Source organism: Colletotrichum godetiae (assembly GCF_030913485.1).
Source record: "Colletotrichum godetiae strain CBS 193.32 chromosome Unknown BDP55scaffold_6, whole genome shotgun sequence".
In the NCBI taxonomy this organism is placed as follows: domain Eukaryota; kingdom Fungi; phylum Ascomycota; class Sordariomycetes; order Glomerellales; family Glomerellaceae; genus Colletotrichum; species Colletotrichum godetiae.
Window position 1 is genome coordinate 143,143 of NW_026851254.1, and position 26,750 is coordinate 169,892.

General features: G+C 53.9%; 12 protein-coding genes across 12 annotated transcripts; 6 read left to right on the top strand and 6 right to left on the bottom strand.

Annotated features, from left to right (window-relative positions):
- Nucleotides 1-734: 734 nt before the first annotated feature.
- BDP55DRAFT_340105 (AT hook domain-containing protein) lies at nt 735-3,249 on the bottom strand. Its single transcript, XM_060566913.1, has 5 exons — nt 3,073-3,249; nt 2,983-3,022; nt 1,449-2,931; nt 1,219-1,389; nt 735-1,130 (listed from the first exon to the last, which is right to left on the bottom strand). The coding sequence occupies exons 1-5, from the start codon at nt 3,077-3,079 to the stop codon at nt 891-893; spliced, it is 1,941 nt and encodes a 646-aa protein (XP_060433833.1). The 5' UTR covers nt 3,080-3,249; the 3' UTR covers nt 735-890.
- A 988-nt stretch (nt 3,250-4,237) lies between these two features.
- Nucleotides 4,238-5,692, top strand: BDP55DRAFT_701371 (uncharacterized protein). The gene is made up of 3 exons (XM_060577922.1): nt 4,238-4,947; nt 5,065-5,132; nt 5,192-5,692. Exons 1-3 carry the CDS (start codon nt 4,393-4,395, stop codon nt 5,550-5,552), a joined length of 984 nt encoding a protein of 327 aa, XP_060433834.1. The 5' UTR covers nt 4,238-4,392; the 3' UTR covers nt 5,553-5,692.
- A 722-nt stretch (nt 5,693-6,414) lies between these two features.
- Nucleotides 6,415-7,688, top strand: BDP55DRAFT_543894 (uncharacterized protein; the record flags this gene model as incomplete). The annotated part of the gene is made up of 2 exons (XM_060568447.1): nt 6,415-6,991; nt 7,135-7,688. Coding segments are annotated over 2 exons (1,131 nt in total), but the record flags the coding sequence as incomplete, so codon positions are not given.
- BDP55DRAFT_649783 (LicD family-domain-containing protein) lies at nt 7,682-9,388 on the bottom strand. Its single transcript, XM_060573933.1, has 3 exons — nt 8,833-9,388; nt 8,031-8,639; nt 7,682-7,972 (listed from the first exon to the last, which is right to left on the bottom strand). Exons 1-3 carry the CDS (start codon nt 8,988-8,990, stop codon nt 7,921-7,923), a joined length of 819 nt encoding a protein of 272 aa, XP_060433836.1. The 5' UTR covers nt 8,991-9,388; the 3' UTR covers nt 7,682-7,920.
- Nucleotides 9,389-11,378: 1,990 nt separating this feature from the next.
- On the top strand, nt 11,379-11,930 carry BDP55DRAFT_690878 (uncharacterized protein; the record flags this gene model as incomplete). The annotated part of the gene is made up of 1 exon (XM_060576910.1): nt 11,379-11,930. One exon carries the CDS (start codon nt 11,379-11,381, stop codon nt 11,928-11,930), a length of 552 nt encoding a protein of 183 aa, XP_060433837.1.
- A 410-nt stretch (nt 11,931-12,340) lies between these two features.
- BDP55DRAFT_340166 (ER lumen protein retaining receptor) lies at nt 12,341-13,928 on the top strand. The gene is made up of 3 exons (XM_060566914.1): nt 12,341-12,823; nt 12,878-13,146; nt 13,211-13,928. Exons 1-3 carry the CDS (start codon nt 12,751-12,753, stop codon nt 13,877-13,879), a joined length of 1,011 nt encoding a protein of 336 aa, XP_060433838.1. The 5' UTR covers nt 12,341-12,750; the 3' UTR covers nt 13,880-13,928.
- A 909-nt stretch (nt 13,929-14,837) lies between these two features.
- Nucleotides 14,838-16,100, bottom strand: BDP55DRAFT_506854 (uncharacterized protein; the record flags this gene model as incomplete). The annotated part of the gene is made up of 2 exons (XM_060567675.1): nt 14,838-15,393; nt 15,544-16,100. Coding segments are annotated over 2 exons (1,113 nt in total), but the record flags the coding sequence as incomplete, so codon positions are not given.
- A 767-nt stretch (nt 16,101-16,867) lies between these two features.
- BDP55DRAFT_627844 (uncharacterized protein) lies at nt 16,868-17,539 on the bottom strand (the record flags this gene model as incomplete). Its single annotated transcript, XM_060571811.1, has 1 exon — nt 16,868-17,539. One exon carries the CDS (start codon nt 17,537-17,539, stop codon nt 16,868-16,870), a length of 672 nt encoding a protein of 223 aa, XP_060433840.1.
- A 355-nt stretch (nt 17,540-17,894) lies between these two features.
- BDP55DRAFT_649790 (uncharacterized protein) lies at nt 17,895-19,005 on the top strand. Its single transcript, XM_060573934.1, has 2 exons — nt 17,895-18,416; nt 18,449-19,005. Exons 1-2 carry the CDS (start codon nt 18,144-18,146, stop codon nt 18,596-18,598), a joined length of 423 nt encoding a protein of 140 aa, XP_060433841.1. The 5' UTR covers nt 17,895-18,143; the 3' UTR covers nt 18,599-19,005.
- Nucleotides 19,006-19,362: 357 nt separating this feature from the next.
- Nucleotides 19,363-20,433, bottom strand: BDP55DRAFT_724733 (uncharacterized protein; the record flags this gene model as incomplete). The annotated part of the gene is made up of 1 exon (XM_060578927.1): nt 19,363-20,433. The coding sequence occupies one exon, from the start codon at nt 20,431-20,433 to the stop codon at nt 19,363-19,365; it is 1,071 nt and encodes a 356-aa protein (XP_060433842.1).
- A 1,330-nt stretch (nt 20,434-21,763) lies between these two features.
- BDP55DRAFT_627846 (adenylate kinase) lies at nt 21,764-22,659 on the bottom strand (the record flags this gene model as incomplete). Its single annotated transcript, XM_060571812.1, has 2 exons — nt 21,764-22,416; nt 22,503-22,659. The coding sequence occupies 2 exons, from the start codon at nt 22,657-22,659 to the stop codon at nt 21,764-21,766; spliced, it is 810 nt and encodes a 269-aa protein (XP_060433843.1).
- Nucleotides 22,660-24,890: 2,231 nt separating this feature from the next.
- On the top strand, nt 24,891-26,628 carry BDP55DRAFT_544421 (LETM1-like protein-domain-containing protein; the record flags this gene model as incomplete). Its single annotated transcript, XM_060568479.1, has 2 exons — nt 24,891-24,951; nt 25,055-26,628. 2 exons carry the CDS (start codon nt 24,891-24,893, stop codon nt 26,626-26,628), a joined length of 1,635 nt encoding a protein of 544 aa, XP_060433844.1.
- Between the last annotated feature and the right edge of the window lie 122 nt (nt 26,629-26,750).

The window sequence follows — 26,750 nt, forward strand, 5'->3', positions numbered from 1 at the left end:
CACACGGACCCGGGGACGCCTACTCAGTACCACAAGTGATACCGGTAGAAGAAAAAAACACAACACGGCCACCCCGATTTCCAGGGATCCCCAGCCAGTCACGGTGGTATTCTATGGTACTGTATGGGGTAGAAGGACGGACGATGGCTTAGGCTCAACTGTCTCTTGCATTGCAAGGTAATTTATTACAGAGTGCAGAAAAGACTCGAAAAAGAGTCTGATAGTTTGGGACGAGGGTGGGAAAGGCGCATAGTCATACTCGAATAAGGCTTAGTGACGTCAAAATGGGGAATGGAGCCAACAAGACCAAAAATAGTGTCTGTCGATTGACGGGTCAAAAGGAACAAAAGTTCTGCGTCGATTTGGAAGACACGGGGGGGTCCAGACTCTCGTCGACTTTTCCTTGGACAGTTTGGATTTTGCTTTGGTGCTGAGTTTCGTCCTCAATTCAAAGTAAATGGCGCTCTTCGCCGTACCTAGAGTAAGACAGCTTTTTCCCTCTTTCGGCCGTCGCGCAGTCTCTTGTGATTGGGGAATAGAGTTTACACCAGAACGGCGCGGTAAGTCAACGCCCGCCTATTGGTAAACCCCGTGAAGGCTGAAGCAGCTGCTTTTCTTCTGTTGGCTTCCTTTGGCCTGAATTGTCATAGTCATCAACCATGAGGGGTTGAGCCGAAAGCCGAGTCTCCTGGGTATCCCCGGCAAAGGCCACCCGTCGAACCCCTCCCCTCCCTGCCTCTTCCCCCCCCCAGAGCTTGCCCCAAGCATCGTACATGAACGCCAACTTGTCGTGAAGATCAGATATGACGTGGGCAAAGACACCAACCACATCGCCATCGCTCGGGCCATTTGTTGCCTCTCTTTCTGTCCGTATCTCTCTTGCATCTCGTCTATCGACCTTCTAGAGCTACTGCAGCTCGTTCAAGGAACGCGTTGAAGTCCTTTACCTGCTTCAGTGTGCCCCCCGTGTCACTGTGCGTACAAGCCTGGTCCGTAATTCTAGATATTAAAATCTCAAGGTTCGCCAACTCTGCCGCCTTCTTCTCGGCCGGGCTCAACTCGGGTGCCGCGCGACCGCGCTCCACGGCGAGATCAATGTCATGCATCTGCGAAGATAAGCTCAATTGGTTCTGTGGGCACACACAAACAGGCGGTTAGAAGAGCTCATAAGGCTGAGTTAAGGTGTGGTGTTGCCTTTTGGGCAGGGTGTGACATTACCAGTGCTTCTTCCGTCACCCTCTCGTGCTTAATCCTGATGGCATCTTTCCGGAGCGCCACCTGGTCTCGCTCGGCTCGGATGCGCATGATTTCGTCCCGAAGAGTGATCCTCTCTTTCTGGACACTGCGTACTCGCTTGCGCAAGCTGTGGAGCGTGTCGAGGAGAATGGTCTGGAATTTTGAGTCAGCACGGGTGGCAACCACCAGCCTCGGGATGCGGATCTACCCACATGTTGGAGGAGCCGCGTCCTCAATTCGTCCTGATACGCCTCCAGAGCCCGTTGCTGCACGCGATGCTCCCTCTTGGTGGATGCATCTTGGGCATTACGCACTCCCTCCTTCAGGGTTTCTATGCTAGTTTCGATAATCTCGTCGCACATATGGGTCAACACGTCGACCGTGTTCACACCGCCGCGCCCGGCGAAGGGGATATCCATAGCGAGCACATCGGCTTCGTCGTCGCCGCCTTCAGCCACTTGCACGCGTTTTGTGAAGCGCTGCACAGGGATGGATACAGCCTCATCGACCCCGTCCGATCCTGACTTCTTCCTGCGCTTCGTTGCAGCTTTGGGTGAGGCGTCCTTCGTTGTAGAAGCCGCCTTGCCTTTGGAGGCTGCCTTTGGTCTGCCTTGCTTCTGCTTCGCTGGGCTCTCTTGAGCTTGTTTCCGTCGCCTCTTCGGCACGGGCTCTTCTTGCCCCTCTTCAGCTATCGTGGGATCTGGTTCGGGGGATGATCTTCGTGGACTTGTCCGCGGTCGCTTTCGACCTAGTTGTTGAGCTGCTTCTTTCACGCTCACTTCCTCTGCCAAGCTTTCATCGTGATCCTGGTCCTGCTGTAGAACTTCGTCAATAATCGCGTCCAGCTCCGGCCCGAGTATCGACTCGGTTTGAGAATTATTCGCTATCGCTCGTTCCGATACGTCGGCGGGTGCTTCTGATGCCTCTGCTTCTGATGCCTCTGCTTCCACTTCCTCTGCTTCCGCTTCACGGCGATAAGACAGCTCAGGGGACCTCGTCCTCTCGATAGAGTTTGCTGTCCGGTCCGGAGAGAGCTCGTCCAGGTCTTCGTTGGCAGATGCAGCCGAGTTGCGACTCCCGCGAGAGCTGAGTGTGGACCTGCGAGTGCTGGTCGTGTTCCGCCGTACTTTGCGTTCCAAAGGAGACGATATCGGAACTGTCTCCGTCGCATTTTCGCCCGGTGAAAGGGCTTCTTGTAACCTCGCGCTCGACGCGACGGCACTACTCGTTGTGATCCTGCGCCGTCGACCACTGCCCGGCGCATCCGCAGGACTCTCCTCTACTTCGGTATTGTCTGCTGCCACCCTCCTCGATACTGGTGAAACGAACGACGCCGACGGTGCGTGCCGCGGCGGCGGCAGAGATTCGACAGAGTCTGGGTCGCCGGCTTCGACAACGGCATCGGGGCTCGCTGCTGGCTGCGCAACTGTGGCTTGGGCGGATTCAGCGGAGGTTTCCGCTTGGAGGTCGTAGACATCGGGCTTTCCCGGTGATTTCTGCGTCTGGCTCACATTGTTCGTCTCGGTGGTGCCAGGTCGCGCTGTTTCGCTGTCTAACCTACGTCGCTTGGCAGATGTGTTCGGAGTCGGTGTCGGTCGCAGCGGCGGCCTCTCGGGGCTAGTTTGGGTCTCGATTTCGGTTGTGAGGTCATCGCCAAAGTCCAATTGGAATGAGACATCCTCAATTTGGCCATGTCTTTACACTGAGATTAGACAAGACTGCGTGATAGAGGACGGAAACACTCACCCAGCTCCTCGCATGCGCTGTTGCATGCGCTCCCCGCGGGCTATCGAATGTCAGCATCTCTTGTTGGTGGGGCTCTGCAACGGGACTCACTGGTCATGGCTGCGGATTATGACGAGTTCGCGAGGGCAGGTATACCCCCAAAATGATTTGTGTACAAGAGAGGTATCATCGAGGAAGCAGAAGATTTCGATTCGTGATTACTGCGATTTGAAGCGTATACTCCAATAAAATCTAGTCGAATGCAGTCGCTGTAGACAGAGGGGCGGCGCGTCTACTAAAGTACTGGCCAGGCGTGTCGCGCAACCACCACCCTTTACACATTGCACCCCTGCAGGTCGAGTAATGGTCCGTGCGCGTTCAACGTCCAAACTTAGAACTCCACGTACGAAGCTCTCCAAGATTCAATCCTTTGTCGCTGCTTGAGGACAGAAAGGAAAATCTGAATCTTCAAAGGCAGTTAAGAACACGTTGGCCTCGTAGTGACTGAGTCTAAGCTCTTAATTTATCCAGAGGCAAAGATTCATGCTTTGATTCACCAATGAATTAAGGGATGATGAATGCATCAGACTTAATCAATCAATCGCATTGTCACCTACACGTAATACCGTCACTACTATCTACGGACTATCCCTTCCCACTCAAAGATATAAGATGCATATCAGGTGTAAATAAACAGCAGCTTTCTTACTTCATATCAACTTACTGTTCGTATCAATATCCTGCTTTCCCCATGGCTCTTGCCAGCCAGGTCAAGGAAAGCCTTTGGACTTGATAACCTCTACGCCACTTCAGTAGAATTCGATCATGATGCAAGTCGGCAGATTTTCCGAAATACCGACCTCGCTAATCGGATTCCCGTCGTGGCAAACATACCTTATGAGTTTTAGACTGTCACTCTTGCCTTCTTTCAGACGCCATTATACCTGCCCTCCACTCCAACATTCCGTCACACAGCTCCTTCTCGACTGCCATACCCGGAGACAGTCAACCCAAAATATTTCATGAGAAACCAGGATATTTTGCCTTCTTTCAGCCTCTTCCAACTTTCAACTTCGTAACTTGACCTTCAACTTACCAATACAAGACCGGCCTTCGTCACTTAGACTTGGGCAACAGCAATCTCGCGTCTCAGCTTTCTTAAGTTGATCGTTATACTTTGGAAGGGTGGAGCCTACCTTCCCATACATCTCATTCACTCTTGCTCAATATCTTCACTTAGCTCAGTTAACATCATATTCTTCTTGGTCGTTGTGAAGACACAATATCACTTATTCTTCTACATTACATCTCCAATCAAGACTCCACGGATATCAAGGGCAGTGTCACACGATTCATTCGACCCTCGTCTAAATAACATCTTCACAATTCAAATCTCGAATTCAAATCATCTCTTAGCAAGACTCAGCCAACATGGCCGACATTGAGATGGCAGATGAGTCCATCATCGAGCTACACCCCTCCTGGGATGCTGCTCTCATAGTCTCTCATAACAATCCCCGGAAGAAATTCCTCGTATCCTCTCACATTCTGAGAGTCGCTTCCAGATATTTCAACTCTCTTCTCGCGTCCAAATTCGAGGAAGGCGCCAAGATTCAGTCCGGATCGAAGCCCGACATCACCTTGCACGATGACAACCCCGAAGCCATGGAGATGATACTCTCTATTCTACACTACAAGTACCAGGACAAGTGGTACACTCTGAGTGCCAGGATGGTTTCCGTCGTCGCTATGCAGTGCGACAAGTACGACTGTGCTGCGTCTCTCAGACCGTGGGTCAACCAGTGGCTCGCCAACTTCGGACAGGTGGAGCGTGGGGACGTTGGCTACCTCTTAGTCGCGACTGCCTCTCTCGGCGAGGCGGCCAAATTCCAGAAGATGTCCAAGGCTGCTGTCTTGCAGCTTCCGATGAACTTTGACTTCAAAGCCTGGTCGGAGGATGAGGTCCTGTCTGCTTTGCCGGACGGTGTCATTCGTGAGTCTGCTGCAATGATGAGGTTCCAGAGACACTTTGACTAACGTGTGCCAGGCAACATTATTCGGAAGATGAAGGTGGTTCAGCGACGTCTCTACTCTCTTCTGCAGGAGACCATCATCGACCTTGATCAGAACCAATCCGAGATTGGCCTCATGGACACTTCCCGCTGCAGCAAGTGCCTTCGCATCTACAAGAGACACCAAAACACCCATTGCCCCAATGCCCGCCTCTCAGTGGCCAAAACCTTGGAGTGGGTGATTTCCCGGTTGTCTGCTCCTCCGAGACACGCGTAGCTGAGTGCACGCGCATGTTCACCAAGTTGCAGCTGTACCCCAACGAGAAGGCATGGCGTGAGGGTACCATTGCCGAGATTGCTCTGCGGTTCAACATAATTAGGGAGACGAGCACTCACCGATGTGACTTTGACCAGAGATGCCCCCTGAAGAAGCGATTGGTCGAGTTGGACAACGCGGTGGTCGAGGTGATTGATGGCATCCGGGGCTGGAAGCTGAAGCCTCTTGCAGCGGATGATGCTACTGCCAATGCTGACTGCGAGGACAAGGCCATCAAGGGGTTGGAATGCGAAGGCCTGTAGAGTGGAAAGATACTTTTGGCGAAACTTGGGCGGCAAATTGGCTGGTTGGTGATTTTGGTTTTCATGACATGGCCTCATCTTGGCAACAAAAGCGTTTTGATTTCATAGCATTTCTAAGAACATTTCAGAAGCAATCATTCATAGAATCAAGCCCAGGAATATTTTAGGCTTGGAGATTGGTATCGAGCCTCCTGACCTTCCACCTTGTCCGGCATGTATATGAAATTATTCGAAACATCTGCGCTGGCAGAAGCAAGCAAACACTCAATGAAAACACACGCGTTGGGGTGCTGAAGGAGCTTGCTGCCATATTCAACCTTCAAGGAAACTTTTCCAGTCAACGAATTACGCTGCCTTGCTCATTCAGGATTCAGGCAACGGGTCTTTTCCCCGGTACCAGACAGACACGGTAGGCAGGTCTTACCTATTCGAACATGGTGCTGGTGGTTGCCATCGGGACGGACATCTCAAAGGAAAGCACGAAACAAAGCATCGGTTGCTGTTAAAGCTTTGCAAATGACATCCAACAAAATTCTCCTTCGCTCCCTTTTTAAGTCTCCTTGTTCTCTCTGCCTCGTTTTACCGATCCATTCATCCACCCAACATCTGCTATTCTGCGTCACTCTATTGATTCATCAAAACTGCCACGACCACTTCTGCTATATTGCCGCTCTTGATTATCACTGTGGACGGCGACGATCAACCATCCGAGAGGACTATCAACGACATGCAATCAAGCAGCATCGAGAGCCGAACAGATTTTGGGCAACGACAGCTCCACGAAGAACAGCCTATGGGGAGTTATCCTCAGCTCCCAGGCGTCTAGCAGTCGCCGCAAAAAGGGACTTCTGGGTCTCTGAGACCCTACACTAGGCATTCTGAAGTCATTCTCCCCGATGGAGACTTATACGTCATTCTTCTCGCTTCTCGGAACACAATGCTCGCTGGCTTCCGCGTATCCTCCCAGATCTGTCGGGTCGCCTCGGCGACCTTTGCGAAGTTGATCGATGCAGAGTGCAGCATGCAAGATGCGTGCAAGGTCATCTTCTTCCATCTCTCCCCTCGGCAACCGAGAATCCACAGCCGCGCCCTCCGATGCATACTTTCAGTCTTGCATCACACCAGCATCGATCAGTACAAGACACTCGACGTCAGAGAGCTTCTAGGAGTCTCGGAAACCAGCGTCTACTTGGAGTGCAACAACGCGCTCGCGCCTTGGATCGGTATATGGTGCCCAAGAGCCCTCCATACCATTATCGATAGCGGAAAGCCATCCGTTGTGGACGTTGGAATGCTTTTAAAGTCAGTGGACAATTTTGAGGCTAAAGACGAACTCGCCAAGCTGAGGCAATATGCTGTTTGCAACCTTTCGTTGAGGTTTCAAGACATTTGGGCTGAAAAGCTACCGCTCATAAATTCACATGAGTGTAAATCGTTTGGTAAGTGTTGACGGAGTTATACTTTCGCTAGTCCCCATCATCTCCCCCCCGTTTCTGCTCTTTCCTGCGCTTCCCCACGCCACGGCAGCTCGATGGAGGTTAGTATGCATCAAACACCTTAGATTAACACGAATCAACGTTAGATGGGCTGAAGGTTGATATCAACAACCGCCTGGTACGAGCTTTCGCCCACATTTGGTCTCTCGAAGGCCCCCTAAGCACCCATAGCGAAGGATATCTCACCGCCAAACGGCTCTGTCTCAGCTGCGGACGGCAACACCCGTCCGATGCCAAGTTATGCCATTCATGTCGCAACTGGACACTGCACAATGATGTCTGTACGAAAAGCTCTCGTATCGGAGAGTACTTCAAGCTTCTCGCGCGCCAGACGCTATGGCCCTTTAATATAATGGGACAGGAAGACACCACTCTCTCGGCGATTGCTCAGCGCGTCAACGGTTTGACGAGGAACAAACCGCACAGTTGCAGTGGTGGTCTGGAATGCCCCCTAATTGTACACCTTCACGCTCTACAAGGCCATTTGAAGCGGATCGTGGACGATTGTGCTTGGAGCAGCACTTCGGAAACCCAGCAGAGGCAGGAACATGTGATTAAACCCGATATCAGGAATATCAGCACAGTGGAGGGTGGCGGTGCTATGGCGGAGGTGGTGGTCAAGGATCTTGACGAGGACTAGGTTGGAGACACGAAGAGCAGTTGAATATGGACAGCGAGCATGCAGACAGAGTTTTGACTTGGAGCGAAAATTGGCATTTTTCTTGCCGAAAACAGAGCTTTGGGTATTCCCTAACGCCACAAATGAAGACCGTTACGTTTTAATGGCGGGCACCTTGACCGAAAGTTTGGCACAAACGCCTGAGCTCATACACTCATCCGTGATAATCGTACAACCACCTATGCCTCGTGACTCAGAGCTCATCAGTGGGAACCCATTCCATCTTGCTGTCAACAAACTTATGGCTAGAAAACAGCGTTAGCAAACAATGGGCACAATGGATGCGACTGTTTGGTGACTTACTTCTTGAACTCCTGATTCGTCAAGGCCTTCTCCCCATACTCGGAGACGAGCATCTCCTTGTACTTGTAGGGGATCTTGGCCTTGACACCCTCAAAAGTGGTATCAAGCAAAGGATAGAGGGACGTATCACGGAACTCGTGGCCATTCTTGGTGGCCAACACGCCATTACCCTCAGGATGGTCCTCAACATAGCGAACGGCAGTGATATCGATAAACAGCCCGTTCTCCATATCGATCCAGCGGGCGTCAATGACGTTGTTCTCGTCAAAGCTGTCCTGTCCGCGGCGGACGTAGTTGGGGTTCACCTCGAGCTGGAAGAAGCGGCCTTCGGGGACGGACGGGTACTTGTAGTACCAGGTGGTCATGTTGTAGTAGGCGGCAAGGAAGTTGATGCCGTTCTCGGTGACTTGCACGTCGGCGTCGGCGTCCCAGGGCAGCGTTTGCTTGTTCCACCACCAGCCGAGAAGGGAGCTGTGCATGAGCCAGGTCTGGATGCCGAGGTCGCGGAGGGTGGCGAGGTAGGTTTGGATCAGGACCTGGACTGCTTCGCGCTGGGCTGTTGTGTTGAGGGGTTTTGTGGCGAAGCGGGCGTCGTAGTGGATTGAGAAGCTGGTGTGGGTGTTAGTATCCGTGTATCCTGTTGAATATGTCGCTGGTGATGATCTTCGTGGGATGGTTTATTAGAGTTTCGGGAAGACGCTTGGTCTCTTCTTTTCTTCTCATCCCATCCCAAATCTCATCGTCGCAAGGATGTCGAACAAAGGCCGTGAACTTCTGAATGAGACGCATCTGATGGACTTACTCTGCTTCTTGAAAGTACTTGGGAGCCTTGCCCCGCGACTCCTTGAGCTCTTCTACTTCGGTGGTTGATGCTGAGGCTGAAGTCTTGTCTTGGATCGGTGTAGCTTGCGCGATGGTGAGACCAACGACGATCGTCGAAAGGAGGCGTCCGATTTGCATCTTGGCTGATTTTCCCCCGTTTGATACGGCTGATATCGACCTTTTGAAGCTCAAAAAAATGTGTGAGTTCGGCTTGTATAGAATTTGAGAGATTATGATTTCTCGAATCTCTGGAAGTTGCGGTCGTTTAATTCCTTTTCCCTTCCTGCTCGTCTGGGCAAAACGTCATCGAAAGGTTGCGGTGCGGCGGTAAACAGGCAGGTTGAACAGGGAGCAAGAGCGCTTGGTTCCTTCTTCCCCCAGTTCCTGCAGTATGAGTATGCAACGAGGTATCGAAAGTCGGCAAGAGGCAATTAGTAAGAGCCGTTTGGACTTTTTTGAGAGCGATGTTCAAGCCAAGGGAAACTTTGATAAAGCAAGCTCGACAGATGCAGTCCCAATCACTTCTCTCACATAAGAAGCACCTTGGGAGGAGAGAGGGGGGGGACTGCACTAGTTTTATCTACCTCTACCTATACCAATGGAGATGCATACATTCCTTCCCTATTTCCCCCCATCATCCCATAGTGTAGTGTACGTACGACCCAATCCGCCGAAGAACCCGATGCGTGCTCCCGGTTACCCATCCATCGACGGGGTGAGAGAGAGAGAGAGAGGGGCGGAGGGCGCCAGACCGGGGGGTGTGTTCAGTTCCAAGGGCCAAACCAACAAGTTAGCAAAGAAAAGCACGCGTAAGACCCCCAAAAAAAACCTGATGTGATCAACAAGCTTAGCCTCTCCGGATTTGAACGCAAGTTGCAAGCCCCCAACGGCGCGGGCGGTATTGCGGCAGAGATTCTCTCTCAAAAACCCATGTTCCCTTCCCAGCTCACCCCACATGTACCTACGTACGCGCCGGCACTGCGACAACCGCACAAACGGCCGGACCAACACATAAGCCACTGGCCGTCTCCTACGGGCAACAGCAGAGCAAAGCAGACGGGAAGCGTCAGCCATGGGCATTTGGTGGGCCGAATTACCCGCCATTGATGGCCCGGGGTGAGCTTGCGCCGCCCCAGAGAGGGCCGAAATACTCTCTCTCAAGGCCCAAGCATGGGTGTGGGATGTATCCTTTGACGGTAGCGGTGCCTCTGTTGGTGCTTCTTTTTTGGCTGGGCCGCGTCATATGGTGACCTCCCACGGTGCCGTTGGCGCTGCCGTGTGTCCCGCACCTATCCCGCACTAAAGATCTCGCGGGCGAACCGGCATTGGGTGGCCCTTGCATGTGGTTGGGTTGCTTTTTTGGAATGGGAAAATGGGCAACATGCCTATGCAGCATTGTTGTTGCCCGCCCACATCCCGAGGAAACCCCACGCTGCGTGAACAATGTGCTTACGACGTCTTTCTTAATTACTGTTTGCTGCGCGCGGCGCAATGCTGTGGAATTTTAATGAGGCTCAAGGGGCTCAAGGGGCCCCAAGGGGGATGTCGCTCCGATTGCCTTTTGGCTTCGATCTTTGTCCCCATTTGGCCCATTTAGGGGACCGCTGGAAATTTGAACAGGACGGGACGGGGCTTGTTGTTTTGCGCTCAGGTGGCCGCGTTTGTTGTCTCATCGGCGCCGGAAGCCGTCCGTCTCAGTTTGTGATTGCAGAGTCCCAGTCAACGCGGTGAGATGCGTGGCCTGGTCATTGCATTTCATTCCATACCGACAGGTGATATGTGGGATCTCGGTAGTGTCGTGGCCGATCCATATCCTACAATTCTGGCCAAGGCTCGAGAATCATTTTGGAGTAACTTGTTCCAGACTTTGAGTTGAGCCTACTGATTTGCATGCGAATATCAACCAAAGGTATCCTCTTGGATACAGATGATGGTACCAAATACTAGTCCCCAGAAATTAAGCTTGTCAGTAGAGGATGGCTGGCTCACTAGTTCCCGAGATACGATATAACCTTGGTCGTATTCAGAAAACTGCCATCGGTTGCACCGAGTGCAGAGGATGGTAATATCGAAGTTCATGCTCAAATTCACGTCGGGCCATACCGAAGTTGCGGCACTGACATACAGAGCAAATAATGTGGAGAAAATGCGATTGTCGTCTGCTTGTCTGTTAGCAACCTTACCCTGATTCATCATCGTAGCTTCTGATATGGCTGTTGGACACGCCAGTTCGATATCTTGGCCTCCGCGGCCGATCCGTTGACGGCTAGCGCCGTGAACAGCTACGCAACCCGGTCGGCCTAAGAAAGCACGGCCAGCCAGACTTTGTACGAATATCCGTAGACCGGCGCGGAAGCAAGCGAGACAAGGATCCCCGCCAAAAACAACAGCGCCGAGCCTGTGCACTGACGACTCTGCAATACAACACCATCCTGCTAGATTGTGTCGATCGACTCTGCGGGAAGAGGACTCCGCTTCGCGCTACGATATAGACCGACCCAAGCCAGCGGGTAAGGCAGGCACAAAATGGCAGCCTCCAACTTTGTCACCAGGCAGTACGCCTCTGAAGCCTTTGTCGAAAGCTGCGGCGCAATCCTCTTCGACTCGTCCAAAGACCCAGCAAGGGTCTGCCTGCTCCGTTACCTGGCCACAAACGAATGGCTTCTGGCCAAGGGCAGACGCAATTGCGGCGAGTCGAGGCAGGAGGCAGCCTTGCGGGAGGTGTTGGAGGAGACGGGCTTACGCTGCCGACTTCTGCCTGTTGATATGGCCACGCGGGCGCCGGAACCGGATGACGATGCGAATGCTCCCGATCAAGCAGCCGCGCGTCGAGGAATCACGGAGCCGTTTATGCTGACGATGCGAGAGCTCGATGGGGGGGCTAGAGTGAAACTGATTTGGTGGTACCTTGCGACTCTTGAGGAGGGAGCAGCGGTAGAGACGGCTGGCGGGGAGACTCAGTTTAGTGCGAGCTTCTTTGGTCTTGACGAAGCTGTTCAGAAGCTCACGTTTGAGGACGACCGAGGCGTTCTGAGGAAGGCCATCCAACTCATCATGAAAACAACTCTTGGGTCATAGACAGCCGAATTCGGTCAACGAGCACCTTCTACCTAGCTCTTGCTCCCCGCTCTCATTGAAGATGCATTTCTCAATTGGGCATGGCCATGGCAATACGCGCAGCGGCGCAGGTAATGTTGGGTCAATATCCACCCTTTCTTCAATGGCGCTATCCCTTGAGGTGGGGGTTACATAAGCGACCCTGAGACATTTGAGCCAATAGCAACGCTTCCTGACAGGACAACGTGGCTGGGGGCCTTGGGGGCTGTCGTCACCTTCCCCCAGCACGGATAAGACTCAGGCTCGAGCTGATAAGGCCAGCTGGTGCAGGTGCAGCTGGGGGGGCGCAACTGCGTGACTGCCCGCGCGGCGTAAGAGCTGAATCTGGAAACTGGCAGGAGGGAACCTCGAGCTTCGTATCCGTAACCTTCCCGCACTTCAACTTTGGAAATAGCTTCAATCCTCGACTGCTCGCTTCAGTCGCTTGTTACACCTTCTCGCCCTCCTCATCGCCGAGCTTCGTTTCAGACGGATCCGGCCTCTTCAACGGAGCTTCATCCGATTCTATTCTCTCCCCACTGCCGTGGGCAGCTCGCCGGCCTTCGTGTGATGTGAAACGGAGCTGCCGTTCCTTTTCCCGTCCGTTCTTGTTTGCGTGTCGCAATCGCATTCCCCGAGTCCCTCCCACCAACCACATCACAACTCATCTACACACCGGAATACGCTGGAAGCTCGACTTCCCATCTGGCACCATGACTGCGTGGAACGTACGTGCCGCGTCGAGCCAGATACGTGATTCCCGAGGCCGCCCGCTAACTAGCTTGGCCAGGTATTCCGTTTCATGGGAGACATCTCCCATCTCCTCTCGAAATGCATCCTCATGTTCGCGATACATCGCAACAGGAGTGCTGAAGGTACGCTACCCGAGCTTCCAATACGAATGCATGTCACTGATAACGTTTGCGCAGGTGTCTCCCTCATCACCCAGGGCCTGTACGCCTTGGTCTTCTGCACGCGCTACCTCGATATTTTCTCCGAACAATCAGCATGGAACTTTATCTTCAAGATATTTTACATTTCGTCGTCCTTCTACATCATCGGGGCCATGCAGTGGATCTTCCCCCGTACTAGGGAGCGCGAGCTCTCCTGGAAGGTCGGCGCCGGCGTCTTCGGCGTCTCGCTCGTCTTGTCTCCCTTTGCCATGCTTATCTTTGAGAGCTACTGGAGCTTCCGCGTTGTAAGTCTCACCTCGCACAGAACCCGGTCAAGCTGGCCACACAGCTGCTAACGTTTGCCGACAGTGGCTTTGGGACTTTAGCCAGATCCTCGAATCCATCTGCGTCCTGCCTCAGCTGCTCTTGCTCCGCCAGACGACCGTCCCGACCGTCATCGACTCCTTCTACCTCGTCACCCTTGGCTCGTACCGTGGATTATACCTGATCGGATGGATCACGCGTGAGCTCGACATCAACGATAAGGCGCCGAACACGGTCTCGGTCATCTTCGGCATCATCCAGACGGCCCTGTATGTCGACTTTGCCTGGGTATACTACACTCGCCAGCGCGTCAAGCTCCGCAACGGTGGCATTGTTGATGCCGACGACCTGCGCAGGGGCTGGTTGCTCAACAGAATCTTTGGCAAGCGCATTGATGCCCACTCTGACGACGAGGAGAGCGCCCCAGCTCTTGGCGACGACGATGGCCAGGGCCGCCGCGGTGGTGGCCGCCCCAAGTGGGGTGCCCGTGGCATCTCAGTCAGCGCAGATGAGGGTGTTCTGGATACCGAACGGGACAACCAGCGCCGGGATGAGGAGCTCGAGGAGGGTGTCATTGACCCCGATGCCAAGATGCAGGATCCCGATGAGCTCGCCCGTGTGCTGGACGACGATGACGACGACGATACGAACAAGGCGTCTGGAAGCAATGGCACACCCGCCGGGATCGACAACGGTTCTGAGTGGCGCAACTAGCCCTCGGGTCACATACCTGTCCCGTTGCTCGAGCCTGGCGGTCTGAATATCTACGTCCCTCGACTAGCCGCGTCCCGTGAGGGCTCGGCTTCAGACACCTACGCCTCAAAGAAGACATTCTGACGCGGAGTGGATGGGCGCGAGGAAACGAGTACATGAGACGTCGTGCTAGCGGAAGTATTTGTAGTAAACAGCGTATGATGCCACAAAGAGATGGTCTTCAAAGCGGAGTTTTGGACATGGTTCTCTTTTGAGGGTATGAAAATTGTTGTACGTTTTACGAGAGAATCAATACACAGTGACTTTTTCATGATATATGCAGTTCCCATCGATCGTCTCTTGTACTGGCAGCATCATCTATAGTCTGCACCTGGTGCCTCTGCGTGTATTTGCGGCGTTCCAGACACAGTGGTCCAAACTACTGGACACTACTAATGAGCTTATCCAAGTGTGTGCCCTGATCGTAGACATACACGCCTTCTCCTCAAGCTGCCGCTGATCTGAAACCAGAGGCTCGCTGTGCCTTCCGGACGCCTCCTATCTGGCAGATCAAATATCGCAGATTCGGGAGCTCCCAATAAAAAAACTCCTCCAAAATCAGTGCTTCCCTCTCCAGATACGCTCCAAATACAGCCCAACACACAACGCTTCGCCAATATCAGAGTCGCGCGCTGTATCGAACAAAAAGGTGACCTCCCTCGAGATAGTCATTACACTAGAGCTGAAGCAATCTGGGGTCCATTTGAGGGGCACCCAAATATGCTGTCTCTGAATTGACGACTTCTGACGGTGAGGGAGGCTCCAAAACCCAACGCTCCAAATCGCTTCGCAAAAATCCGGAATCCCTCGTTTCATTACACGAGAATGAAAATATCGACACGAACATTACTCCTCCTAGAGTCGACCGAGAAAATCGACTAACTTGGCGTGATTAACCGGTGGTGGCCGTCGCAGCCGCAGTCGTAGTCGCGTTGGCGCCAATGACATCGTCAATGTTCCCGCCAAACGTCCGAATCTGCTCCACGCTTGTCAAACCGGCCCAAGCACCCGAAAGCACGGCGCTATCGACATCGAAACCACCAGACGAGGCAGTCTGGTTGATCCCCGTGGCATTCTGCAAATGACAGAACTGCGCCGTGCCCTTGACGAGAGCAACGCCGACGCAGATGCCTCCGCCGTCGAGAAACACGTCGTCGCCGACGGCATCGCTATAGCCCTGGTTGTACTGGGCGCAGAGCGTCATACAGGTTAGCATGTCCGGGACGGTCATGACGAGGATGTCGCGGAGGAACGGGTTGATCCCCTGGCGCATCGGGTAGTACGTGTTGCAGAGGACGTCAAAAGACATTACCTCGTCGTTGTTGAAGCGGATGGGAGAGCCGGAGGCGTCGTAGGGGGTTACCGTCGTGTTCACGCCCGCGGTAGGTTGCGGGCAGTACGGGTTGATCGGGGCGGGCGAGGGTACGCCGAGTAGTTGGATTACGGCTTTTGGTTCGTTTTCGTCGTCGGAGGGGCTGAATTTCGCAAAGAGGGAGGACGCTTTCCGTCAGCCTTCGAGGCTGTCATGACGAAGACGGGGGAAGAGGAGGAGAGACAAAGAGTTGACAGGAGGAATGGGTGGAAAGGTAAGGTAGGTGGATAGTAAGCTCTTTCGTCAGACGTACCGGTTAGCCAAACCCAACGCCAGACCCACGGCGATGGCGACGCCGACGATGATGACTCCCAGTGCGACTGCGGCCCAGAATCGCAGCACGGTCAGGCCCAAGATTGTCTTTCTCGGGTGCTGCTGTGGCCCCCTCCCGCCGATACCCTCAAACCTCTGTCTCCATGTCGCCAAAGTGCCGCCCTGTTGCCGTTCGGGGTCGGCAGGCGACAGAGCTGGAGCCGGGACGCGATGGTGGTGGTGGCTTTGTCCTCGTGCGGGCGCCGGGGCCGGGGCGACGACAGGCGCCTCGGAGCTGATTCTCGACTCTGGATACGGCGGCGAGGCATCGGGTATGTCGTCCCCTCGGAGGTGGGCGCCTGGCGGGTAGGATGTGAAGGACTCGATCTGTTGTATCCTGGGAGAGGAATCTATGGGCGATTGAGCCTCATGGCTTGGGAGTGGTGGTGATTGTTGGTGTTGCGGTTGTGATGGTACGGAATTCGGGTCGACGGTCACGGTCCCGGGTTGTCGCCGTTCGTGGATCGGGATGATGAACTTGTGCTTCTCCTCCTCCATCTTGACATTGCAGGCCCGCCGCGCGGCAGGCGGCGGGGACACGTTTGAAAGATTGGGGGAATAACGCAGAAATCGTCCTTTGGTACCGCTCGTTCCTGGGTTCCTCTAGATGTATCTCGTGTGCCTGTGCTGTTTCTTCCCGTTCGACCAAAAGAAGCACCTCACAGTTGCTGGCGCATGCAGGGGCCCGTGTGTAGGATTCGAGGTACTTCCCGTCTCTGCAGGTCCTCGAGGCCCTTCTTTCGTCTTCCTAGGCGGCGTTGGGGACGGGGGAAAAAGTAAGGGTGTAGGAGCTATGGTAGGGCAGAGAGAAGGTCGATTCTCGATCGGCGGTCCGTCACTTTGGTGTATCCGTCGCCTGTAGGTAGGCAGAAACGAAATTGAAAAAGGATAAGCCTGGATTAAGGTAGATGAGGCAGCCGGAAAATGGGAAAACCCAGGATTGGAAAAGAGCCCGTCAGGCAAAGATACGTGGGGGGGCCAAGGAATTGAGGGCCGGTAGTCTTCGCAGGCGTAAGAGTAGCAGCCGGGTTCCCTGGAGGCAATGAATCCGTAAGAAAAAGGGGATGCAACGTGGAGTCTGGAGATGGTGTGCTGTCGTTGGTCGTCTACTCTTCCCAGGGTCGCGGAGTCTTCAAAGAAGGCCGTCCTTGCCAAGTTCCCAAAGCTTTGCTCTTGGATATAAACGCTCCAATGGAAGTTCCTTCCTGCCTTCTTGACTGTGCTTTTTAGACCGAGGAAAGTGCCAAAGAGCGGGTACTGGCAGCTCAGCTCTTGCAATGGGGACGTGGAGGGGGATGATATGGAAGGAGTTGGTTAAAAAGCCGGGATGAAGGCCTCGGGCGTTCCCCGGACAGGGGCGGGTGGGCAGCGGGCGCTTGTCCTCGAGTCTCGGGCCTCTTTCTTAACCTCTCCCACTTTCGCAGATACTCAGACTTCTTACGGTACGGGGTAGGGATACAGTACGAATAGAATGCTACGTCCAAAAATGCTACTCTCGAGCTGAGCCTGGGGGAACCGGAGCCTAACACACTGACTGACAGCGTCACGGCCAAGGCCTTTGTTCTGTCTTTGCAGCAAAAAGCTGATTTTAAGATGTGGCTGTAGCCGATACAGTAGTGGACCCAATGACATGGGTGACCATGGAACGGGGAAAAGGTCGGACTGAAAAGCTTCCCATGGGCCATGACGGCAAAAAGATCCAAATTTAACCCTTGGGGAAAACCCGAGCTGCGTCGTATTCCCGCAGCAAGCTTCGCTGCTTCACGGCTGCTCTTCGGACCATTGCAAAGATTCAAGACGCAGAGATTGGAAACTTGTCGCGGCCCTGCAAAGAGGAGCAGAGGCGGTATGCAAAGTCGAGAGAGAGAAGTGGAAGAAGAAAAGAGCAACACCAGCACCAGCAAGCAACAACAATGATGCCTAGACTTGCAGAACATTGCTTGGCAAAGAGACCAAAGGCTGACGCCCAGCCCTCCTTCGAGTCCTTCCTTGGGAATCCTTCTTTCGGCATTTGGAACCGATGGACAACGATCACGCTGCGCGTCTGCTTTAGCTGCGAGCCTGCAAGACTCATTCTGCAGGGGGTTGCGATAGCGATGACCCCCGTTGGATGAAATCGATCATCCTCCCGCCTTGCGTGAAAAGGGGAGTTCGTCCGGGCTCCCACTCGGGGGAAATGTGGAGGACTGTCTCCAAAAAGTCTCCACGCACCTCTTTCCGGTCCGCCGCTCTCACACGCCTTCGCACACGCTTGCTGAGGAGGTGGGGGGGGGGGGGGGGTTGGGGGGGGTTGCACTTGCTTCTCTGGGTGTCTGGTTTTATTTGGTTTGGACACTGGTTGGACTGTTGAACATGAATCAAATGAAAGCTGAAGGGAACGACGAACCAGTCACCAGTCAAATCCGTCTCAATCTTCGAGAGAGAACTTCTGCTCGACACTTCTGCGCCCGCAAAATCCCCTTCGTCTTCATGCTATGGCTGCTATCTAGGGCTGACGACGTGGTATCCGGCAGACGCTGATCGATTCCATTAGGGCATAAGATGCGAAATGAGACAGCTTTGTTTGTAAGGAAAGGCAAAAGACGAATAGCAAATGGCAAAAACACAAAGCCGCCAAGAAGAGGGCCCGTCGAAAACGTGTCGAAAAAGAGTAGCAAAACCGGAAGAAAACGCCAAAAAAGCCAACAGGACTTAACATCGGCCAAACCCCGGAGCAGCCGACCCTCGGGATGCAAACTGGAAAGTGGTCTGTCATCTCGGGGTCATTGTGGACTTGGTCCTCTCGACGTCGTGGATAGGGCCGAGTCGACCGACGTGCCGACCTGCTTTTTTTCTCCACGGGGCAGACGGGGCGGAGGAGGAGAGAGCGGACTGTCCCGCCACGAGGTCGCAAGAGCTTTTTCTTCGTTTGTTTCCCCCTTGCCCCGGTTCCGACCTCCCGGGGGAGGTATGTAGATGGATGCTGTTGTGGATTCTGGGATGATTTTGGTTGGTGACTCTCGTGGTTGTCTCGCGAAATGAATCCCGAAGATACGACGGTCACGTGCGAGTAGATGGCTACCAAGATGGGATAGCTATCCGCAACCACCAGTGCACTGATATGAATTAGACTGAGCTTTCTCTGAGGTCAAGTTGATGACATTCTTCGTGGTAATAAGTTCTGGTTAACATTGTTTATCGCGGTACTCCAGAGTAATTTTGCTGAATCATACATACAGCAGAAGCTCTTTTAGCTGTGGGCGTGCCTCTGCTTTGCAAAGTCAAGCAACGTTTGAGCGTCCCTATCTATATTACCTTGTGATGCATGTGAGCCAAATAGTTCACAGACTTTCAAGGTTTCTAAAAGACCTTCAAGACTTCCAATAGACCTTCAAAGTCTCTAAAGCTGGCAGCATCTCATGATAAATTCCTACCAGAAATATCGTGTTGCCTCAGAAAGGTACTTTATGAAGTATGAGATTTCGATCAGAGGCTTCTTTAATCTTTGAAAAAAAGCAAGGACTCCGGCTTAGAACTAATGACATGTTGGCTAAAGCATCTAACTAATTGACATCTGCTACGAAACCATGATTTAGTGTTTCCGAGTTCAGATGTAGAAAGAAGCTCAAAAACAGGAATTGAGGATTGCAATGAATACTGGCGATGCAAACACCGACGACTGAGCCTCTCTTGCCTCTCCTACATCTATCCATGCCTCTTTACGAACACTACTTGTGGGCCAAGCTTGGATTTTGCATCTCGTTCTCTGCGTTCTCACCAGTCACTGCCTCTCTTCCCGCGACAACCCTACCATCTCCAAGCTCACCTCCCACAACCTCTCCTCCTCCCCCCGATCCCAAGCCCACGAAGCAAACCCCTCCCCCACCCACCCCAAATTCTCCCCCGCCTCCCCCTTCACCTCACAATCCTCAAAATAAAACGGTCCCAACCCCTCAAACTCCCTCCCCACCGCAGCCAGCACCACCGTAGCAGCCCCTTGCGCCGTACTCTTCACCGTCCTCCACGCCGCTTCGTCCCCTACGAGTGCCTCCATCTGTTCCCGAACACCAACCTGTAGCCCCGTCATCGCCGTGCCCGGGTGAACGCTATACCCGCGAATCCTGCCCCCGCACCGCCGATCCACGCCGTTGGCCATGAGGATGTTGGCCGTCTTGGATTGTCCGTAGGCTCTGTACCCCTCGTACGCGCCGGGGCGGGAAAAGTTGACGTCGGACCAGTTCATGCCCTGCAGCCTGTGGCCGGAGGACGTGACGTTTACGACCCGCGCCGCGGACCCGGGCGTTGATGAAGAGGTCATGAGGTCTTGTAGTTCTGTGAAGAGGAGGAAGTGCGCGAGGTGGTTTACGCCGAACTGCATCTCGAAGCCGTCTTCCGTTTGGCTTCCTTTGAGGGTATACATCACCCCGGCATTGTTGATCAAGATATCTAGTCTGAAGCTGCGCTTCTTGAAGGCCGCTGCCGCGGCTCGTACGCTGGCGAGGCTGGCGAGGTCCATTTGTAGGAGGTGTACGTTTGGCGCCGAAGCGAGGGACCCCTCTTGGCCTCCATCCCCGTTTCCGATCTCGTCTAGAGCGGTTCGGGCTTTTGAGAGATCTCGGGCCGTGCCGTAGACGGTTGCTCCGGTTGCTGCGAGGGCTTTGAGCGTTTCAATGCCCAGACCTGAGGAGACGCCCGTCACGAGGACGACTTTGGACGGGAGTTTACCGACGAGGCCTTGGTCTTTGATAATCTGAAGGGCCGTTGGGCGGGCGTCACCTGGTCCGGTGAGGTTTTCGTATTTGTGTAGTTCGGTGTAGTGGCCTAGAGGGGGAAGAGAAGGAGGGTGAGACATGGTCAACGTCTGAGATTAGATATTGAGGTGGAACTTATTCGTGTGAGTACGAATGGAATTATGTTGCCTATGTGGGAAATGAGGACAACGAAGAGACTGGTACAGGCGTTAAGAAGACTCCACCGGACTGTGACCCATCATCTTCAAGCCATCTTTGACATATTTATAAACTCGCTTCTCTGTCCTACGACATTATACTCTCGACGAGGCTCTCACAAGAGACAAACCGTGAGAGCCTCCACCTTAAGTCCGGCCGTCTAGTCAGCAGAAGCACCAGCATCTGAGAGACCTACAAGATATCAAGGCTGCCTTGGCACCATTAGCAAACCAATGAGACCTGTCGTCTGACGGAACAAAGGCTTGAATCATGCTAGGTGGTCGGTGTGCCCCGGAAACCCGCAGCTTTCCTCCGAGACGGACAGTGGGTCCTGCATTAAGTCCGGGCCGGACCTTGGGTACGTCTCGGTACGTCACAGGAGTCGCAAGCCGGCAAGTGCCTTCCTTCTCTGTCCTTTCTTCCCGCCGAAGAAATATGGACCACCCGGCGCCGGATGGCGGCAAGGTTTCCCGGAGGCAGCTCAATAAGGGAGGGCAGTTCTAGTTGGGCAAAGTGAAAGGAAACCCGAACAGACGAGAGGGGGGGCCGGACCAAAGGGCGAACCGCATGTTGCAACAGCCTGCCACGTTCACTCATGGCGTCGCAGCGAGTCCTGGGCAGAGGCTTGCATGAGTGCTTGTTTGGATGACAGCAAGGCACCCTTGCCGCCCGATGGCTATCTTACCCCGCGGCACACGTTACAGCATCTCCAGAATACTACCCGAGGTCTACGGAGTAGTGTGCACATCATTCATGCAAGAGGTCCTTCTCTCTCCAGAGCACTTACGGATTGCCCTTACTCGGAATCCGAAATTCAGATGGTCGTCAGACCAAGAAGAGCAGAGGCCAGGAGTCGCAACCGGCTGCGGTTTTAGTTGCTTGAACTTGAGGGACGTCTCGAACAACTCGTTTAGAGTTACGTACAACATTTTTGGCGGGTTAGCATTACGCGCCTAGCTGTGATCTTGTTTGAGCACATTGTAAGTCGTGTTCACATTGAATTCAGGTGAAAGTGCAGCAAGTAGATGTGGAAGAAATGAAATATTTGTACATTGATAAAAATACTCATGATAACTATCGACATTCAAGCTGCAGATTGTTTCCGCTGCATCCGCCATGGAGGGTTGTTCCCGTCCGTCCGACCTGCCCGTTTTTAGCCATGGGTCTTTCTGGCCAGCCCGAGGTATCTTGACCACGTATAACTCCTGTAGATATAACAAAGATGAATTCAAATCAATGAACGAAGCGCTTCTCGAACTCGTCGAAGAGCAGGGGACTGATTTCGTCACTGCTCATGCCCTCAACCTCCCAGAGAACGCCCTTCTTATTGTAGTGTTCGAGGAGAGGCTCGCTAGTCTCCTGAAACTTGCGGAAGCGCTCCTTGTACACCGCCTCGGTGTCATCCGGGCGCTGGGTGAGGGGCTCTCCGGTGACGTCGTCCTTGCCGGGAATCATGGGGGCGTTGAAGGATGTGTTGTACACGCGACCCGAGGGCTCGTGAACCCAGCGGCCGGAGATGCGCTCCATGATGACGTTGAAAGGGGTCTTGAGCGACACCACCAAGTTAATGGGAATCAACTTGTCGCAAACCGCCGCCTGGGTGGCAGTCCTTGGAAAACCGTCCAGGATGAAAGATGCGTCGGGGTCTTCGGATGCCTCGGGGGGCCCATGGCTGTCTAGAGCTCCGGTAGCCGTGACAAAGTCATCCAGCTGCTCCTCGTAAAACGAATCGACCGTGGCGGCGGAAGATGACAAGGTCATGACCTGCGGTCTCCTGCGGCTGTTGAGAAGCCAGCCGTTCTTGTACATCTCGTTCGAGATGAGGCGCATGATCAAATCATCAGCGACAAGTCCGCCGGACTTCATGGTTTTCTCGACCTTGATACCTGCAAGAAGGAGAGGTTAGCATGTGCGGGAGGACGTGTAGAGCAAGCGCTGGTGGACAGCAGCAGCAGCAGCATGTGACACTTACCGAGAGGGGTCCGGTGCTTGACATTGTTGCGAAGCAGGTCTCCGGTGCTAATGGACTGGATCTGGGGAAACCGTTGAAGGAGTCGTTCGGACTGCGTTCCTTTTCCAACACCGGGGGCGCCGACGAGAATAACGCGGGCAGCTTTGCGGAGTCTCATAGTATACACGAGTCAATGAACGGTTGGCGCAGGTGTAGGATTGAATTGAGAGTGACGGAGGGGTCGGTTCGAAATATAGATACTACTCCGTATGTAGCTTCGAAATTGGCGGGAATGAGATGGCGCTGGCCCCAAATTGTGCGGGGGAAAAGGAACGAGTCGGAATCGCGAGACCCAGACGGGATCGTGTTCGGAGGGGATTCAGGAGAAAGCCATGATCTTTACAGGAAGACGGACGTTGGGATGTAGCGACAATCTAGGGAGGGGAGAAAGAAGAGGGAGGAAAAGAAACGAGAGGAAGCGCAAAGGTCGAGGTGGTGGTGAAGGAATGCCGAGAAGGAGGGTGGAGAACAGCGGGCGGACGCAGAACCGCGGTGGTGGGATGCAGGCAAGTGCAGCGACGGGGGTGCTGGCGCGCACCTCGGACGGGGATGCTTGGAAATCGGTCGATGTGACGGATGGGCGTTGAGGGGACCCGAGGGAGGAACGTGTGTCGAGTTTGCGTGTGTGGCCGACGGCCGGATCTCTCTGCTCCAAAGACCCTCCACTGCTTGTAGAGAGATTGGCAGCGTACTTGCTGGTACCAATCCTCCACCGGTGAACCGTCACTGGCTCGACTAAAGGTATCCGTAGACTGCTGGCTCCTCGGGGTGGGTCGGGATTCACAACTTCACCCCCATTAGGTTGGCAGATGCTGCTGGACCCTTAGCTGGTGCTGAGCTGCTGTTCCAACTTTCCATTGCCTCGACTGGTCGGCCGGTCTCAAGCTCTAAAGTCCGGGGTACGCTAAGGCAGGCAGGGCACAGTGTCTCCGAGTCTCGTTGCTGCCCTTGGTGACGATATTGAGATAAGATAGCGTGCACGGAAGTCGTGGCCTGGTGCCAGCTGGCACGCAAAGTCAGCACTTGAGGGGGGACCTCGAATGACGAGCTTGTGATTTCCCACCAAAAAAATGTCGAGCGGAGTCGGTAGAAAAACCAGGGAGCATACGGATATTGTTGAGGGCGTCTTACGGCTTGTTATCAGCAACACCACCGTCACAGTCTACACATGACATTCCGATGCCGCACTTGTAATGTCCATCAGTGATCACCCACCTGCTTACCTGTTTGCTCAGTGTTATGTGCCACGAATTCTCATGGTGAGAGAAAGCCACCAACTAGTGATGGATGAAGCTTGGTGATGGCGATATCATGGGATCAAAGTAAATCTCACCATATTTTCTCCGTATACTCCGTATTGCAAAGACCTTCTCAACTACTCCGTACTCTGATTATGGCAGTCGTTCTAGGCCTCTGTGCAAACAACGAACAGTATGCCAAGTTGCCAGATGTTGGCAGGCTGGTTGGCCACTGCGGACGGCACTGCCGATACCGCCGATCTGCCTCCTCCACATTGCCAAACGGCATCATCTGAGAAGCCCACGTATTAACTTGTAGGAAGTTCAAGTTCCAGCAACAATACCGAATGGCCAGGTTCAGCCCATTCAGTTCCTCATGATGGCACTGCCCGGTAACTAGTTGCCGGTTACTGTCCACTAACACCCACACGGGTGAAGGGCGTGATTCGCACAGCCCAACAGCCCAGAAAGTCAAGCTTCTGATAGCTAAGGCCAGGATGACCCACCGATCTACAGGAGACGACCGTCGTCTATGGCTTACCCATGTGGCGATGGTGGCAGGCGAGCGAATGAGCGGGTGGAAAACAACACAAACAGTGGTCGAAGCCAGACAAGCACACAAGCCCAGCCCAGAAATGACAAGTGGCACAGGCTCAGCCCAGCACGCCCAGGTACGTACCTGCGGACAAAGTGAGGTGAACCGGGATCTGAGGTGGTGCAGTGGTGCTTGCTCAGCATCTCCAGCGGCCAGCGGCCAGCCCGCCTTTCATTGTCTGCAAGCGAAACCCCGAGCAAAGCAAAGGAGGCAAAATCCCGTGATCTCGCACGTGCTGTTTCTGGTGGTCTCTGGGCACCCCCCGGCCATGGGTGGTTTCGGAAGCCAGGGACAAGTCGTGGTAGCATTCCATTTGATGCGATCGGTTGCCCTCCATTCCAGAAATCTTGAGTAGTTTCGCATCATTGTACATCTTCCACTTCTCCATCATTGTCTTTAGTTGTAGTATACTGCCCACCTTCAGATAGTCGCCCATGATCGCTATTCTTCGGTAGTCCGCTCTTTATTCACCACAACTTCATCAAACTCCCCTGTTTACCAGTCAACCGCTGCAGAATGAGCGCCTCCGCCAGTGTCGCTCGTCGGGCGGCGATTGTCAACCCTCTCCTGGGCAATGGTAAGTCCATCCCCTGCGTATGCTTCCTGCCCGCTCACCCATCTCCATGGACCGTCTTTTCTTGTGCTGGACATACCTGCAGTTCTTCTCTAACATCTTCCAGCGCGTGCGCTGTCTAGCCTCGGTGTTTCGTCAGCTGTGCTCGGCCGAAACGCAAGACATCTTCCTCGACGAGTAAACGCCCTCGCCCTCCTCGTACCCGCCCGTCATCTGGGTACCGACCACCACAACCACGGCCAGTCTGGCCCGCCGCCGGGCTTCAATGTTGAAGCGGCTAAGAAGCCCCTGCCCAAGGAAAGCACCCCGGCGGCCAAGAGCGACTCCAAGGCTGCCGCCGACTCCAAAGATGCGGCTGAGAGCCAGAGCAAATCTTCCAAGGATGCCGCAGCAGCAGACAAGGCTGAGTCTGAGGCATCATTGTCGGAACTAGCGGCCGCGAAGGGAACCTCTGCTGATGCCGAAAAGACTGCCAAGGAGAAATTGACAGTTTGGCAGAAGGTCAAGAAGGAGGCTCACCATTACTGGGATGGAACGAAATTGCTTGCGACAGAAGTCAAGATCAGCACTCGGCTTGCCTTGAAGATGGCCGCTGGCTACGAACTCAGCCGGAGAGAGAACCGCCAGTTGCAACGTACTGTTCAGGATCTTGGACGCCTTGTACCTTTCTCTGTCTTCGTCATTGTCCCTTTCGCTGAGCTTCTACTCCCTGTCGCTCTCCGCCTGTTCCCCAACATGCTGCCAAGCACATATGAGGGACAGAAGTCAAAAGACGCCAAGGCGACGATCCTTAGAACGACGCGCAAAGAAGTCAGCCAATTCTTGCGGTCCAGTCTGAAAGAGACTGGTCTGCCGTTGACTCCGGCAACGACTCAGAGTGAGGCATTTACCACATTCTTCCGGAAACTTAGATCCTCTGGCGAATCGCCTACCCGCGAGGACATCATCAAGGTCTGCAAGATCTTCAAAGATGACTTAACCCTGGACAACCTCTCCAGGCCCCAGCTGGTTTCCATGTGCAGATACATGAATCTCAACACCTTCGGTACCGACAACATGTTGCGGTACCAGGTCCGTCACCGCATGCGCCAGATCAAGCGTGACGATAGACAGATCAGTTACGAGGGTGTTGACAGCCTCAGCGTTGGCGAGCTGCAGATGGCGTGCGCCAGCCGTGGTATCCGCACCGCCAGTGTCTCTCCCGCAAGGATGCGCGAGTACCTCCAGCAGTGGCTCGATCTGAGATTGAAGGATGGCGTTCCCTCCACTCTGCTGGTTTTGAGCAACGCCTACATGTACGGCCAGGTGGCTGCTCACAGCCAGATCGAGGCTCTCGTCGGTGTTCTTTCGTCTATCCCTGACGAGCTGTTCCACGAGATCTCCCTCGAGGTGTCAAGTGCCGAGGGTGCTGCTACCAACAAGCAGCGTTTGGAGGTCCTCAAGGAGCAGCAAGAACTCATCGATGAGGAGAACAGCCAGAACGAGGAGAACGCGAACTCTGGTTTCGCCACCCCCCGCGATATTGACAACATTGACGAGAAGGAAGAAAGCAGCCAGGCAGCGGATGCTCAGACAGCCAGCTCTACCCAGGCCAAGGAGGCCAAGGAGGCCGAGCAGGAGATGCTTATTGCCAGAGATGGAAAGGCACAGGTTGAGAAGGCGGAAAAAAGCGACAAATAGATCGCTCGCAGTTGTAGACAAGCACTATCTTTTTCTTTGTTAGACGTGTGTATGGCATAAGGCTGGGTAGCGTGTACTAAAAGAAGAGGGTTCACAACACCCCCAGGGAACATCACAGGGCA

Excerpts from the sequence above, each read along its gene's own strand:
- BDP55DRAFT_340105 (XM_060566913.1), bottom strand. Across the intron at positions 2,932-2,982 it reads CAGCGCATGCGAGGAGCTGG|ACATGGCCAAATTGAGGATG; the intron begins GTGAGTGTTTCC and ends CTCAGTGTAAAG. Across the intron at positions 1,131-1,218 it reads GGGTGACGGAAGAAGCACTG|AACCAATTGAGCTTATCTTC; the intron begins GTAATGTCACAC and ends GTGTGCCCACAG.
- BDP55DRAFT_701371 (XM_060577922.1), top strand. The coding sequence starts at position 4,393 with ATGGCCGACATTGAGATGGCAGATGAGTCCATCATCGAGCTACACCCC. Across the intron at positions 4,948-5,064 it reads TGTCTGCTTTGCCGGACGGT|GAGACCATCATCGACCTTGA; the intron begins GTCATTCGTGAG and ends TCTCTTCTGCAG. Across the intron at positions 5,133-5,191 it reads GACACTTCCCGCTGCAGCAA|TGGCCAAAACCTTGGAGTGG; the intron begins GTGCCTTCGCAT and ends CCCGCCTCTCAG.
- BDP55DRAFT_649783 (XM_060573933.1), bottom strand. The coding sequence starts at position 8,990 with ATGCAAATCGGACGCCTCCTTTCGACGATCGTCGTTGGTCTCACCATC. Across the intron at positions 8,640-8,832 it reads AAGTACTTTCAAGAAGCAGA|CTTCTCAATCCACTACGACG; the intron begins GTAAGTCCATCA and ends CACCCACACCAG. Across the intron at positions 7,973-8,030 it reads ACGAATCAGGAGTTCAAGAA|CCATAAGTTTGTTGACAGCA; the intron begins GTAAGTCACCAA and ends GCTGTTTTCTAG.
- BDP55DRAFT_340166 (XM_060566914.1), top strand. The coding sequence starts at position 12,751 with ATGGGAGACATCTCCCATCTCCTCTCGAAATGCATCCTCATGTTCGCG. Across the intron at positions 12,824-12,877 it reads TCGCAACAGGAGTGCTGAAG|GTGTCTCCCTCATCACCCAG; the intron begins GTACGCTACCCG and ends ACGTTTGCGCAG. Across the intron at positions 13,147-13,210 it reads GCTACTGGAGCTTCCGCGTT|TGGCTTTGGGACTTTAGCCA; the intron begins GTAAGTCTCACC and ends GTTTGCCGACAG.
- BDP55DRAFT_649790 (XM_060573934.1), top strand. The coding sequence starts at position 18,144 with ATGCGAAATGAGACAGCTTTGTTTGTAAGGAAAGGCAAAAGACGAATA. Across the intron at positions 18,417-18,448 it reads ATAGGGCCGAGTCGACCGAC|ACGGGGCGGAGGAGGAGAGA; the intron begins GTGCCGACCTGC and ends TCCACGGGGCAG.